The sequence below is a fragment of the Parasteatoda tepidariorum genome, chromosome 7, assembly GCF_982258835.1.
Source record: "Parasteatoda tepidariorum strain Cologne lab strain chromosome 7, Ptep-v5.0, whole genome shotgun sequence".
NCBI lineage: Eukaryota > Metazoa > Arthropoda > Arachnida > Araneae > Theridiidae > Parasteatoda > Parasteatoda tepidariorum.
This window is the reverse complement of record NC_141761.1, coordinates 46,042,292-46,058,465: the sequence shown is the minus strand read 5'-3', so window position 1 is coordinate 46,058,465 and position 16,174 is coordinate 46,042,292. Positions and strand designations below refer to the sequence as shown.

The 16,174-nt window shown below is 29.4% G+C and overlaps 1 protein-coding gene across 1 annotated transcript; it reads left to right on the top strand.

The window, feature by feature from the left end:
• The first annotated feature begins 7,825 nt into the window (after positions 1-7,825).
• LOC107454594 (uncharacterized) lies at positions 7,826-12,956 on the top strand. The gene is made up of 2 exons (XM_021148717.4): positions 7,826-7,999; positions 11,334-12,956. Exons 1-2 carry the CDS (start codon positions 7,943-7,945, stop codon positions 12,612-12,614), a joined length of 1,338 nt encoding a protein of 445 aa, XP_021004376.3. The 5' UTR covers positions 7,826-7,942; the 3' UTR covers positions 12,615-12,956.
• The last annotated feature ends 3,218 nt before the right edge of the window (positions 12,957-16,174 follow it).

Here is a 16,174-nt window from a genome sequence, read left to right as displayed (position 1 = left end):
TATTTAACTAATAACAAAATGGCATTGTTTGGAGAAAAAGGTTTGCCAGAAAGCTTGTTTAATGTTTCAAAAATTGAATTTTATCACGCCTTATCATGCTTTATAAAAAAATAAAATATATAATGACAACTACACACGAAAGAATTCTGGCAAAATTATCGTACTTACTACATTTCTGGTGAAAAAAAAAATAATAAATGAAATAATAAATAATAAATGAAATAATAAATAATAAATGAAATAATAAATAATAAATGAAATAATAAATAATAATAAATAAATAAATAAATAATAAATAAATTAAAAATAATAAGTAAATAAATAAATAATAAGTAAATAAATAAATAATAAATAAATAAAACTTAATTCTGGTAATAAAAACAATATACTGTATTTAAAACATTCGTTTGGTAATTTTCTGTTCGTTACGATAACGGTTTGCAGTGAATTCTGGGTTTCAAAATTATAGTTCTTATTACCTCATGTTTAGCAAAAATTCAAAGCTGAAAAGTAAATTTGAACGGTTAAATGATTTTTATGCTATTTTTCAAGTATCATGATAAAATAACCGAAATGTTCTTCAGAATTATCTCTAACTTTACCATTTATTTTGGAATTTTAATCTTTTAATGCTTATATTCTTTTACAAAATAGCAGGTGATGTATCTCTAATTATTTAAGAATTTTACATACTGCAAGATTTTATGTACTATAAATTTTAATATTTTCTAAAAATACACCGTTTCGAAACACATCAATTTTGAAATTGTTGATTTCTTTGATGTGCTACACTAAAATGATGGTTAATGAGTAACGCCATAAAGATATAAATATATGATTATTCAACTTTTTAACATTTTCCCAAAATATAAATTCAGGCGATTAGCAAAATATCATAAAAACCAGAATTAACTTTAAATTTCTAATTTTATCAAATTTTTGATTGTTATATAAAAACTTAATTTATTAGTAAAAAAATTTAACATTGTAATTATATTATAACATTTCATAAAATGTTTTAATGACCATTTTATACGACTTTTTTTTATCACAAAAGGTAACTTATTTCACACTTTACAGATTGTAAGAGGTTACATTCAATCATCAACGTTATTTCAACTTTAATTTTACTAAAGAAAATGGATGCATAAAAGGAGGTTCTAAATTAACAATTTTACGCATTGAAAATATTTAATACAACTTGTTATTTGAGAATAATAGTTTCCTCTAATAAATCAATAAATAAAAAATAAAATTGACCAAGATATATAAGCAAGCTAATCTTTTTTACAGGCATTAAATAACAGTTTTAAATTGCTTTTTGAATACATATTTAAATAAAAAATCAATATTAAGGGTAATTCTGGTAATGTATCCGCTTCATTATAAAATAATATTAAATTAGCTAGTTAGTTTTTAACGAATATGCATTGTGATAACTATATTCAAATAATTAAAGAACATTTGTATGTGTTTAACCTAGTATGCATTTACGACATTATTTTGAAATTGTTATAAAATATAAATGACATTATACGCAGGTTAGCTATACCTCTTTAATTATGCAGACAAATTTTAGGCTACTTTTCCTTACAATTTAAAATACTCGTTTACTCAATGCCAATTTAAAAAAAATTTCTAACTATTTACTGCCTATAGTTTAATTTTATGATGAACAAAATGCTTTAATCATAAGGTAGAAAATGTTTTAATCATAAAGTGGAAAATGTTTTAATCATAAAGTGGAAAAAGTTTTACATTATTTCCATTTTTTTTAATGATGATGTTCAAATTTTTAACAAAATCAGTTCTTGATAAACAAAATTTTCAAAGCACGTTTTTTTTCTTCAAATTTTAATGTTCCAAAACTATTTGTCTGATTTTATTTTAATTTTTTGTTTTTCTTCAGTTTTTAGATTTTCAACTTTTAGATTTTTTGATTGAAATTTATTTACATATTTGTCTAAATGGTTGAAAAATAGCATATCATGCAATCTAAATTTTTTCCATTACTAAAAATCAATAAAAAATATTAAGTAACAAGAGGAAATGACTTTTTGCATATAAGTCTTTGGATAAACAAGTTTAATATGAATTTTCAAAAAGTATATCCTCTTTGAAAGCAAACAATAAATAAAAAACTAATCTAAGTAATCCGGTATAAAATTAAGTAAGCAAAACATTAAAGTTAACATAAAAGCCTCTAACGGCTGACCACTGTCCTGACCATTATTTTCTATTATTATAAGGTTTAATTTATTTTTATAGCAGCTATGTCCATTTTCGAGAATCGAAAATTCAAATATGTCTTAAAAAAGATGTGTTTATTCAGAGAAAGTACGTTTTGTCTCTATCATGTAAAAAGGCAAAATTGATGTTTTGTATAGTTTAATAATTGTATTTATATTTCATCCACTCTCCTTCTCTATAAATATATTTTTTACAGTAGTCAAATTTGATCCAAAGTCAATTTCTATTAATACATAGTTTTTTTTGTTTAAAAATTTTAATGGAATTTGTTTGGTTTTAATGAATAATATATATTAGTCTCTAACCATAAAAAAATTTAAGTTTGCAAAGCTTATATTAAAAAAAAATTATATTCTAGTTAAGCCTGAGAGCTATCAGGCAAAACCATTGATTCCTTACTGACAAAAATTCCTTATGTCCCATTCCCATTGATTCCCATACATACAAATCCGATTTATTCCTTCAATGACGAAATCTTTCATAGTTTGTAACTATTAAAACCGTTTTTGATTACATACCATTCGAGGTGCTTTGTTCTTGATAATGCCCTGTAACTTGGCCTTTTCCGAAATGCACTGGTGGACAAAATTAAGAGATGGAAGACATTTTCCCAAATATCTCAAAAAATACTGAATATAAATAAATGAAATTTGGTATGGATATAGCTTATTCCATGATAATAAAGTATGCAAAACAAAAATAAAAGCGCCATTCACTGGCAAGACCTATTGCCAATAAATCCAATGTAGTAAGTGTAAAAGATGACAATGAAATTGAGGCTTGTACAATGTGTGTTGCCTCTAGTATGTTGTATGGTAACCTTCAACAGACAGCATGCACAACGAGTATGCACGCTGTTAATAAGGGAGTTAAGGAGGACTTGTGGTAGACCCTCCCATTCTTCCTCCAGAGCAATTTTTAACTCCAGAATGGTTCTGGGGGGAGGTTGGCGCATCGCAATAACTCTCCCAAGAGCATCCCAAGCATGTTCAATAAGATTCAGGTCAGGGGATTTGGTTGGCCAATCCATTCGTTGAATACCCTCGCTTTCCAGATACTCATCAGCCATGAGAGCCCTATGTGGTCGCGCATTGTCGTCCATAAAAATTAACTCAGGGCCAACAGCGCCCTTGAAAAGACGAAAAATAGGGCTCTAGGACCTCCTGCCTGTACCTCTGGGCATTCACAGAACCATTGTCAAACACATGGAACGGTGTGCGGGTATCTTGCATGTGCGAATGAATGTGCGAAAATGCTTTCCATCTCTTAATTTTGTCCACCAGTGTATGTTAAAAATTTTTAATCGATAAATTTTTCTCTTTATTCAAAAGATTCGTTTTATTAAAATGCAATGATGAAAAGAAATTGCTGATTTGACATTCGGGAGAGGTTTAATATTCAAGAAATATAAGTTAATATCAGCAAAAGATGATTTCAATTCTGTTTTCTATACTTACACAGTTTTCGTCAGTAAGAAGAAAGTTATTTGCCGTACTGCTATGTGCACTAGAGTAGAATGTACTTTAGTGTTATCTTTTCTTATTTTATTAATTTTTTTCTCATTTTTAAAATTGAAAATAGTTTGACCTACCATTTGGGGGTCTAAAATGAACAAAAATACTTTTAATAGAATTTTCCTTAAACCAGCATATTTGTCTTGAAAATTTGCATTTTTGCTGCACTATAGACAAAACTTAAGCAAATATATTTTTTGTAAATTCCAAGTAAAAAGAAATTATTTTTCAAGAAATATCACAACACGATACCGTTCTTCTTAAGGGGTAACAAAAGACCATGATAAATTTTTTTTATTACACTGAGCAGCCAGGTACAAAACTGTGAGTCCTAAGGCAAAACAATTTAAAAATTAAAATCATTTAAAGTTGTAATTTGTGTAGCCCTTCCCGGTGGCTTTAAATTATATGATTTTCAGCTGTGCAGAAAAAGGGTATAAGTTTCATAGAAAATATAGATTTTTCCAATTATAGGATTATTAAGAAAATTAAATTCCTGAAAAGTGGTAACATTATGATAAAAATTACGCTTTCGATAGCGGTGAATATATGATAATCACGCGTGACCACAATAAAGCAGTTTTACCGCTGGATTAGCACCTAAGTCCACAACTTATATATATTTTTTTATTTGTGTAACCATTTATATTACGTTAATTATATTTATAGAAATACGTTTAAAAAGAGTAACAATGAACACGTGGTTTCAGAAAATTTTTAAATTTCTAATTCGGCAGCATCACCCCACATTAGTTTGTTTGTGCTTACTTAACATAATAGAAGAAATATGAAAATGCTTAAAGAGCGTATAATGATTGAATAGAGATTGATCTTTGATTTAGTAGAGCAGTAAGTAGCACAAATTACCGATTTTATCTCTTAATTAACTGAAAAAATAGTCATTTAATGATACATGAAGTTAAACCTACGAGAAAATTTCGTTTTCGCAGCTTCCGTACCTGTAGGATTTATTGAAAGTTTTGAACGATTTTAAGCATTGTTGTTCAAAATTGCAATTTTGCACCTGCTGTCTCAATTTCAAGGCCCTATCACAAACATGATTAAAGAGTTTTGTGTGTGTGCCTTTCTGAGTGAGTTATAAAAGAGATGTAATTCACTCAGAAAGGCACACACACCTAACTCTTTAATCATGAAAAAAAGGGGAAATGAAATCGAAATAAATTAAACAATTGAAACTCAAAACATAACAAAAAAACTTATTGGAGAAAATTTTAAAATGTCGCTTGGCTTTCTATTGACATTTTATAGCATGCTTTTATACTGTATTCTTTTACTTTATGTGTTCTGTACGTCTACTGCCTGTGTGCGGCGTTCAACTGCTTGTCTTGGAAAGGGTATTTCTTTAGTTCCTTTTAACCTCCCCTATCTAAATTTATAATAACTTAATTTATAATAACTTAATTTATAATATCTCTAAGGTTTTGAGATTTAGTTTCGCTGCTATCAAATTTGAATTGACGTTTTCTTCTCGCTTTAGTGGTTTTAAATAGAAATTAGAAAAAACATATCACTATAAAGCATATACTTTCAACTCAAGAAGAAGCGAAGAAAAGAATGCCTAACCATATGATTTAAATCAGATTTAATTTGATACCTGTAAGTGACGTCACGCGTGAATGTCAAACCTGATTGACTTCACGCGTCTTGACTTTTAGACAGATGCACTCATATAGTAGTTGATTCAACAACATCATATCTCAAATCGAAATCATGTGCGATGAGACAGAAAAAACCATAGAATGTGACAAAAGAAACGTAAGCTACGCGGAATGCATTAAGACGAGGCGGGAGCAACACTTTATGGTCAATTTACTTTCACCCAATTCACCCAATGAGTAATTTAAAATTTAAAGTGTCGAAAAAGTGAGTTCAAGTGCACTTTTTACTGTAACCCAATTCACCCAATGAGTAATTTAAAATTTAAAGTGCAGAAAAAGTGAGTTCAAGTGCATATTTTGCTTTCACCCAATTCACCCAATGAGTAATTTAAAATTTAAAGTGTAGGAAAAGTGAGTTCAAGTGAACCTAAACCTTAAAGTTTCAATTGCTAAAAATTGTTTTCTTACAATCAAACTTCATAAAAATTATGGCAGGATTAGGCATTAGGGGAGCAATCATGCCATAATTTGTTTGCACACTTTGACATTTTGAAAACAATTTTCAGTATTGGAAACTTCAGGGTTTATTCTAAGTTTACCATAACTCACTTTAATATTAATTTTTAATTTCAAAATATCAATAGAGATGAAGTAGAATTTGTCATGAAATGCTTCCTTCAAGGTATAATTCCCTTTTAACACTGTTTGTCAAAACATTTATGGTCAAACTAAATATAACTTATTAAATAGTAAAGATAGCTTATTTATGGTTTAATTGTGATGAGCTAACTATCCTTATCGTAAAATGCTGAAAGATAAGGTCGTATACAATAGTTTTAAAATAAAATTAAAAAACAAACTTCCCGGTATTGCATCCTTTTAATGGGGAGAGCTACAGTTAAATTGCAGGAAACAACGCTCATCCTAATCCTAATGGTCATTATATGAGCCTGGGTAAAAATGGAATGTGACTATCATGGTCTGCGTTGGACAGTGTGACTTTTACTGAAGGAAGGCATACAGAGTAGTGAAGTCCTGTAGAACATGGCGGAATGAAACGCCTCAAGGCACTTCGTCTACCGCTGGTCAGCCAAGTTCCTCATTGTCATGTCTTTTATGGAATCGATTGCACGGCCAAAGGAATCAGCGTGGAATGGAGAGAAGAAACGGAGTTCCTAAGCAACAAGGTTTGCATCTGCCGAATATAAAAATTTAGAGAATGACAAATAGCTGGATATGTTGATTTAATTGATGAAAGAAATGGTGATCTATGAAATATTTTATTTTGGTTGATCTAGTATTTCGATTCCATTCAGCAGCAAATGCGGCAGCCATATTGGATCTGATCATGGCGAACATGGTTATAGGATCAAGCTTTGTTTGACAAGATAATAAGGGATCCAGTCAGGAGCAAACATTCAATCTTCTATGGAATTGCTTGAAATTGCGTCTTGCGGATGCACAAATATCCCCACACAATGGTTTACCGAAGCACGAGGCAAACGACAAAAAAGCATAGTCGTGTGCAGGAATTATATCTAACTGATGTGCCTATTATCCGATTTTTTTTCTGATTTTTCTTTTTTTTTTTTTGTTAATGAATTGCATTCCACTTTGTTGTAGTATTTCTTAGACGTAAATATTTTTGTTTTAAAACATATTAGAAAAGAGCACCAACTAATATTTGGTTGATGCAGATAAAAAATTCCTTTAACCTAATTCGAAGTTTTATTTTAAAAAAGGAATCCTCGCCTTTGCGGAACCATTATTAACGTCGTTGCGAAACACGCAGCTACATTTTAAAAGATTAAACTTCTAATTTATAAATTATTTATCTATCTCAGGAAAATTCAAAGTTTTTCACGGAAAGTTGCAATTTAATAATTTATGAAATCAAATTTTAAAGCTAACCTTAACCCTAACTAGCATTTCAGCGCTTGAAAATTAAGAAAAATTTAATTGCTCTTTCACAATAAATTATTTTAATTCAGGAAATATTATCTAAGTAATTTTTTTAAAAAAATTATAATTAAATTATTTTTTTATCTTTATTAAAAAAACGAATTAATAAAATTGAATCAATCAATTATGATAATTTTATGCTTTATTACATTATTATAAATTGTAAAAATAAATAATTTATGCGTCACAATTTCGTGATCAAATAAAAGTTTAATATAGCTTAGTAAATAAACAACAAATATTGTCTCTCAAAGTATATTTAAAACAAAACTGAATCAGTTTATAAAAAAAAAAGATGCATAAGCATATCCTTGTTGGTTACCGATGACTAAATCAAAATATTTGTAATACTTTTAAATATTTCTATCTGTTGTTACAAAAACATAAAAAAATTTGTCATTAATCCTTATCGTTACGTCATCAATAATTTTTTTTTCAAGATACTTTTAAATATGCAAAACGAACATCCGTATAAGATATTCTATAAGATTTATTGTTTTAAACTTCTTTGTAACTAACCACATAGAGTAAGACGGTGTCTTAGGCGTTAATTTCGAATTTAAGATTTAACTTTTTTAAAAGTAATTCTTAATTAAGATGAAAAGTAGCCTTTTTAAGCTTTCTTTGATTTATTTTGCAATTATACATGGCGAAGTAAGTATTAATTAATTATTTAACATGCTAACTTAGATCGGAAACATGTTTTTTCCAGATTTTTCTTGTCCAGACAGAAAAAGCAGAAATTTGTTTTCTAATCAGGTATCTCCTTAAATTTATTTTATCTTGTTTTATAGCTTTATTTTTCGAAAAATAGTTAGCAAGAATGAAGCTCTTTCTGCATACAGTGATTTATTTATAATGTATTTATGTTTCTCCATTTTTCATTTGATGTAAAGGGTCAGGAACTAAGTTTCATCAAAGTAATCAAATGTTATTTGCTTTATGACACAGAATTACGCAAGAGTTATTCAACTCAATTTTCACTACTGAAAGATGCATAAAAACGCAATTAAAAAAGGCTAAAATAATTTAGCATGTTATTTCCTGTTACAGCCTTTCGGTTTTTCTGTTGTGGTAATTCTTTCAATTCCATGTGAGGTAATGACTTATTTTGTTTTATTTCATCTTCAAAATTTGTCTTCAAATACTCTTCCAGCTGTGATATTAGCATCTTGGCGCTATTGTAACTTGGAATTATGTATTTTATACTTTTCTCTGCAATTTTCATTATTATTGTATTTGTATCTTTAAACCCTAAATCTCCAATCCGAGGGTAAATCTGTGTTCTTTTCACATGTCCGAGGCCACTTCGGTGTTCTGGGTAATGAAAGAGCTGACTTTCAGGCGAAACAAGCGACTTATCTTGATTCCATTTGTGATATAAGTTCACCAAAATCTTTCTTTAGACTTTCAGCCAGGCGTAAAGTTTAAACTGTGTGGAACGAACAATATCGAGCTTTTACAAATGCTTCACTGACTAAACTCTTCTTTCCATCTGTTAATCAAAGACTTAAAAACCAGCAGTTTTTCTGCAACTTTCATGTGACACAATTTCTCACTGGACATGGCAACTTCAAGGCATATTTGAAAAGATTTGGCTTAAGTTTCAGTGATCTATGTGATTGTAATATTGGAGGAACGCAAGATGTTGAGCACTTTCTTGTGTAATGCTCACATTTTAAGAAAAATAGAAAAAACTTAATAATTGCTTTAAATTCGCTCAATATTAACTTTCCTCCCCCTCTTCGCACTTTTGTGGGAAACAAAACCATCTTCAAACTTTTCTGGAAATTCATTGATTCAGTTTTTAATGCAAATTTATAAATCACTTTGTTTTGTACTCTATTTTAATTTTTCTTTTTTTCTCATCCTTTTTGTTAATGTTTTTTATTTTTTATTATTTTTTCTATTATTATTACTTTTCTTTTCTAAATTTTACTTGCCCTTTTTGTATGTATTTCTGTTTAAATATCCTACATTGTTTGCTACCATACTTACGTATGTATTTACTTTTTGAGTGGTGCACGAGGAATCATTTTGTTCTTGAATTGAAAACAAAAAAAAACTTTGAACCTCACTGGCACATAGCAGGTAGCCTAACAATTACGCCACGAACACAGAATCTGGGAAAACTTTTTGCTGGTTTATAAGTAGATGAACTGAAACTTCAGAGGGACAAATTTTTCCCCAGAGGCAGAACTGGAGGCTAATTTGTACCCCATTGAAGGATAACAACCATGCTTTTTAATCTAAGCTTAACATAGTTTTAATATGAATTTTCGAGATGCATACTTCCTTTATAAGCTAAAATGATTCCTAGAATGTACGATAATTATTCCTTTTTTTTTACATAAATTATGATAAATTCATTCAATTTTTTATGCCATTAATTTAGGCTGTTAAATTTAGTATTTGAGGGAGTCTCATCTGAGACTTTGAGAAATGGGGATGCTAAAAGCTCAGATAGTTACCATGGAGCTCTGAAAGATGTTAAAGGATTTTATTTTATAACCGTCGTTGAGCAACCGACTACTGGGTTTACTAATATTCAGTTACGTAGCCCTGCAACTTTGAACCCAATCCAGAAGACATGGGAACTCCTGGATCAATAAGTATTGGGAGAAATTTGTCTTCGTGGAGGACTTTTTGATGGAGTGGCATTTGCGTTACAGACATGGTGGCTCAGGAGCACTCGCCTCCCGATGAGGCGTCCCGGGTACGGTGATCGCTAGTCGATACTCGATTGCGAATTACGCACTTCGCTTGCACTGAAAACAGTGCTGAAGTAAGATGCATCGGTGTTCTCAGTGGTAGAAGCATCATGGGTCCCCTTACAGTCCGGCGAACGGGTGCGTGTTCGTGGTTTTTCTCTCCATGTCACTCAAATGCGGTTAGTTCCATAAAAAAAATCCTCCGCGAAAGCAAAATTCCCCCAATACTTGATCCAAGAGTTATCTTGTCTTCTGTATTGGGTTCAAAAATTGCAATGCTGCGGAATTAAACATTGATAGTCATAAATTCAAAATTGTATCTTCTGCTTTACGACAATTATTAAATAATGTTAAATATAAAATCTGCAATAGGAAAACATAGTGCAAATAGTGAGAAAGCAAAAATCGATCCTATATTAAAATGTTACTCACTGCTAAACATATATATGACAAAATAGTTTTCATATAAAAAATATGGCAATAGAAATTTTAAATTAGTAATGGGGGAGGATTTATTTTTCTTTCTTAGACCCTTTATTTTCAAGTTTTTAGGATAAATTTAATTATATTAATGTGATGGAATCTTATTCGATGCATTTTCTATAAACGTTAGTTTTGCTTAAGACGGAAAAAAAAACTATCTAAAGTGGAATTTTCGCTTGCTAACGATCAATTTCACTTTAACAGTACTTTAGTTGCTTATTCTAATTTTTGTGACTGCTGATTTTGAGTTTTCGAAAATAAATGGTTCTAAATAAATTTTTAGCTGTGTACATGACTTTTTATAAATGCATTAACTTACTAACCGATGTTTCTATTTTCGCTTGTAAATTTTAAATTCCTATTTTCAATGGAATATTTTGAAGTGAATACATTTAATTTTTAGAATTTTATCTTGCTTCAAGCAATAGAATCTTTAAAAATGATCAACCCCAAATATCTGCAAATTGTGTAAGCAAGTTGCAACTAGATATTCTCAAACATGTGACTCTTAATTTTAATTTTTGAATAAATATATGGAATAATTTTGAATAAATATTCATTTATATTACGACTTTTCACAGCTAAAAATTTATTATTACATATTACTCACTTATTTTATTTATTATTATTATTTTTAGTTTAGTTGTTACATTTAAGCTTTTATTTGAAAATGGTGAGCTCTAATCTGCAATTAAATTGAAGATATCTGTGTATAATCATGTTCGCAAATTTATTGACATTAATGTCAAGTTTTTTTTTAAAAAACTGTTTCTGAAACATATTTTACTTTCCAGGTGTCTGATTCAAAAAGAGCGAAAGCAATTGCAGGTGAATTATGTGATAAGGAAAAACCTGATAGAATATTATGCCGTATTGCAAGATTTGGAGGTGAATCTATTCCAAAAGAATTAAAAGCAAAACAATCGGGAGACGATAAAGATGTTGAATCAAATACACCATATGTTGATAAAGGTGTTGAATCAAATACATCATATGTTGATAAAGGTGTTGAATCAAATACATCATATGTTGATAAAGGTGCTGAATTAAATTCATCTGGAATTAAAAAACAGGATGCAGTTAGCCATATTGATGGTATAGGCTTAAATACGGGAAAAAAGTCGCACCTAAGACTACGTTACCATCGCCGCCAAATACCAAGTCCCCATCCAGGCCCAAGACCATGGCCCCATCCACAACGAAGACCACGTCTCGATTCATATGTCCACGTCACAAGTCCACATCCTCTTCCAAGCAAAACGCCACCCTCACCGAATCTCCTTCTACGTCATCGCCCAAGACCTCTAGAATCAGAGGAATCAGATGAATCGGATGAAGATGAGCCCAGTGAATTCAACGGCGATGATGATTACGATACGCATTCGGATACTTTCGATGAATATGAACCTAATGAACTCATTAGCGATGATGATTACAATACGCATTCGGATTCATTCGAGGATGAGGAAGATAATAAATATGATGATGATGAAGATGATGAAGAAGAAGGTGATGATGAAGACGAAGATGATGAAGAAGAGGATGCTGATTCTATTTCCGGGAATAACCACCGTTCACACCCACAAGCAAAGGCAGATTTAAGATCAGGGTCAAGTTCGGATCAAAGTGAAGTAGATGGGGATAATTCAAAGATTAATAATAATAAAAAATATAGATCTACAAAGTTTGGCCAGTATTTTGTTTACGTTAATTGCAACAGCTGCAAAGTGCTTAGCAGATTAATAGTTGGAAAAAAGGAGGCAAATATACCAAAAATACATAATAATAATGATGAAAAACTTTTACAACCATCTCAGGAGGACAGCCAAGATCGTGACGATTATTCATATCAAGATTATATGCTTGACAGTGATTATGATAGAAGAGTGAAGAAAAATCTGGATCGAAAACTTTTCAACAAGCCTGTTGTTGAAAACAAAGTTACGGATGCATTTAAAGTTTTGAATGCAACGGTTAAAACAAATGATAATGAAACCGAATCCTATAATAATGCCTCATACAGCAATATTACTGAAAGTGGAATTTTTAAACATATCCTACATAATAAAGATTAGGATGATTTTGATTATACCTTCATAATTTATGCATGTACAATAATGAAATTTGGTAATTTAATGAAATGAAATTGGAAAATAAAATTAGTACATCTTATGACTCACAATATTTTGAGTACCTTATATTGAGATCATTACTATATTTCTTATCGAAATAAAGTAAGCCAAATGAAAGTTACAATTTGAAATTTCTATAAATAAAAATTTATAGAAAATTGCTTTTAAGTATACTTTAAAATTAAAAAAAAAATTTTTTTTTGAAATTGAAAAACTATTTACATTTCTAACTTAGCGTCCAATGTTTGTTATTAAAGCTGTTGCGTTATTAAAAATTTTCGTCTCAAAAAGAACCATTTTTTTAATGATGACATTTAAATAGTACAGTAATAACCATCTTGTGACTTTAACGTTGTACGGCTCTAGGATTTTCGTACAAATCTGAAATTTCATGTCCTTGAAATTTCTCTCTTTTTCCGCAAAAAAAACTGATATATTCTTTAATTGAACTATACATAAATTTTTTTTAATATCAGAAAGTTCTTATTCGAGAACTTTATAAAGCATATTTATATCATTATTCAGTTTTCTCTCATTTTTAACATGTTTTATAAAGAAGTTTTGAATATATTTAAAGTTTATTTTTTTTATATAATTTATGCGTTTTCTCCTTTGTTGTACAATTTACGGGAATTGAACATAAATAAAATTATTTTCTGATTTCTTATTAACTTATAAAATATAACTCTCTGATTTTATGCATTTCATTCAGAATTACAAATTGATATATTGAATCCTTTTTTATGCAAATAATTAAAATTTCTTCAAGAGTTATATTTAGATCAAAATTATAATAAGAAGCATTACCAATGAATATGATTCAATCATTAAGCAAATTTTCAATTGTTCAAAGGCATTATTATAGAAATGTATCGTGACAAAAACATTGAAAGACTTTAATTGGGTCAAAAATTTATTATTTATTTACTATTATATTTTGTTGGGGGCGCTAAAAATGCTTTGAGTTTCAAAGTGGGTTGTGATTTGCAAAAGGTTGGGAACCTATGCTATAACTAAAACATAATGTTTAGTATTTAACAAATAAGTCAAATCAAATTCAATGAGATACCAAATAGAGAAAACGGTGCACTATGTTTAGAATTAAGAGTATAATCATAAGTCGTATAATGAATAATTTGTTCCTACAAACGGTAAATCTGATCATTAAAGGAGTCTTCAATAAATTGACCATTGATTGTTCGGAAATTAATCTCACTGGTCAACTATCATGTTCTCTTTTGCCAGATATACTTTAAATTTTTTTCTAGAAAAAACTTTCATTATAATATTCAAAATATTACTTTCATTATGATATTCAAAAGTTTGATGATTTTCGGCATATTATTTTATGATTATCTAAAGCTATAACTGTAATCATGATAATCCTATATAAGACCATCACACTATGTAAGAGTCCTTCTTATATTCTCAGTGTACATAATGCTATTGTTTATGATTTATGCGTATTGGGGAGGGGGGTAGAAAGTTTCTCCTAAAATGTATTTTAACAAAATAATAAAAGCTAGTTGTAACAATGTGTAATTTCCTCCCTTGTCTCCATTAAATTAAGAAGAAATTTGTTTCGCAGAAATCGGAACAATAATTTTAAAGATTTGAATTCTGCATTTTCAAATTTTGAAACATAGATTTCATAAAATCAATTTTAAATTCAATTACTTTCAAAAAGCTTTGTCGCAGTATTATTTGTAAGTTTGTGCCTAGTATATTTAATCACCTCCTTACAAATAATTTATTATTTCCTAACCCTCAAAAGCTCCAAATCGGTCCCTCGAGTCTAAAAGGGTCCTCTCGAAATTTGAACCCAGATTACGTGTGCTGAAAAAAATAACATCCTTACTAATTTTAATTTTACAGGCTTTATAAAAACGCTATGACAGTAATGAAATTTAAATAATAATAAAAAATTACTGGCAGTATCTGGTTTACAGGTATATCCTGTAACACAGTTACATTGAAAAAGTCATAACACAGTTTATTCATTATAGTAATCTGTTTTTGGGTGCTTCTTGCTCATGCCATACACAATTTTTTTTTTTGTGTTTTCAGACAGAAAGCATATTACTCCCTCTTTTGCAAATAAAAAAGTCATGTATAGTTCTAGCCATTCTCTTGCATGTTTGTTTTGCATTTTGATTTACTTGTTTTGTGACTTCTTTCCTTTGTAAAAGTTTCCTTGTCTCCCCTTCCATTTGTCTTCTTCCCATTAGTTAAAAGTTTTTTCACTGATAAAGTTAGCATTGTTTACATAATTTGATTACTTTGTAATAAGATAAACAAATCGTAGTCTGATACCAACAATTTAGATAAAATAGATCATGATGTTTACGTAAAGAATTTATGTAATGATGTTTACATAAAGAAAAAAAAAGGAGCTTCTATTTTTTTGGGTCTTATATTAAATTTTAAAGAAGCTACAAATTGTCAAGTGGCTATTTGGTGCAGTGCTTCAAGCACTGAGATTTCTAGGTGAAAAATCAGGGTTACATCCCTTGGTCGATACTAGGTTATATCTCTAATATCCAGCTTCAGATCGATGGGGAATACTTTGAAGGGTAGGGGAGAGTGGGATCAATTGTAACATTTTTTACTTAACTATTTTTAACTAACAAAAAATCCAATATATTATTAGTATTAATTGACAGACGAATAAAGTAGACTATCCTCTACTAGAAAATAAATATATACCTTATTTTAAATGTTATTATATTAGTTATTAACAATTTTTGACAGTCGTGCAGTTGTTACAATTGTCCCCACTTACGGGGTCAATTGTAACAGTTCATAAATTCAACTAAAACATAGTCAATTATACATATTATCATAGTTGTGATATATTTTTTTATTGATCAAAATAGTAGTAATATTTTAGGAGGAAAAATAGTAAAAATAATTATAAGCAGAGACCTAAAGGGTTAAACTTTTAACTTTAAGGGGTTAAAAATTTTAATTTATGCTGTGAAAGGGAACAAATAAAATAATGCACATGCAACATAATATGAATGATATAGGAAACTATTGGTGGTTCTTAAAGAGTTAAGTAATGGTTTGTAAACAGAAGATTATTTATTTTCAGCTGTTACAATCGCCCCTTTACTTATTGTTACAAACGTCCCCATGACGCCATTTCAGCTTCATTTGTTAAAAACAATGCTAGTTAATTAACAAAACTAATTGTTTTTTATTGAAATGTTAATTAAGGTGTTCACTTACATATTCGGTTAATAATTTTTATTTGTTTAAATAAAATTACTTTGTTACAATATAATATTCTAATACCAAAAAAGTACTTACGTAGCGTGAAAATATCTTTTGTGATGTAACTCTTTCAAAAGTACATAAAAATGGTTGCCAGCAGGTGTGTACATGTAGATTTATTAAATACACCTTGTGCGCCACCTAGGAATCAAATCTAGATCCCGACACTCGAAATTTTTGCTCTGTTACAATCGTACCCTGTTACAATTGACCCCACTCTCCCCTAT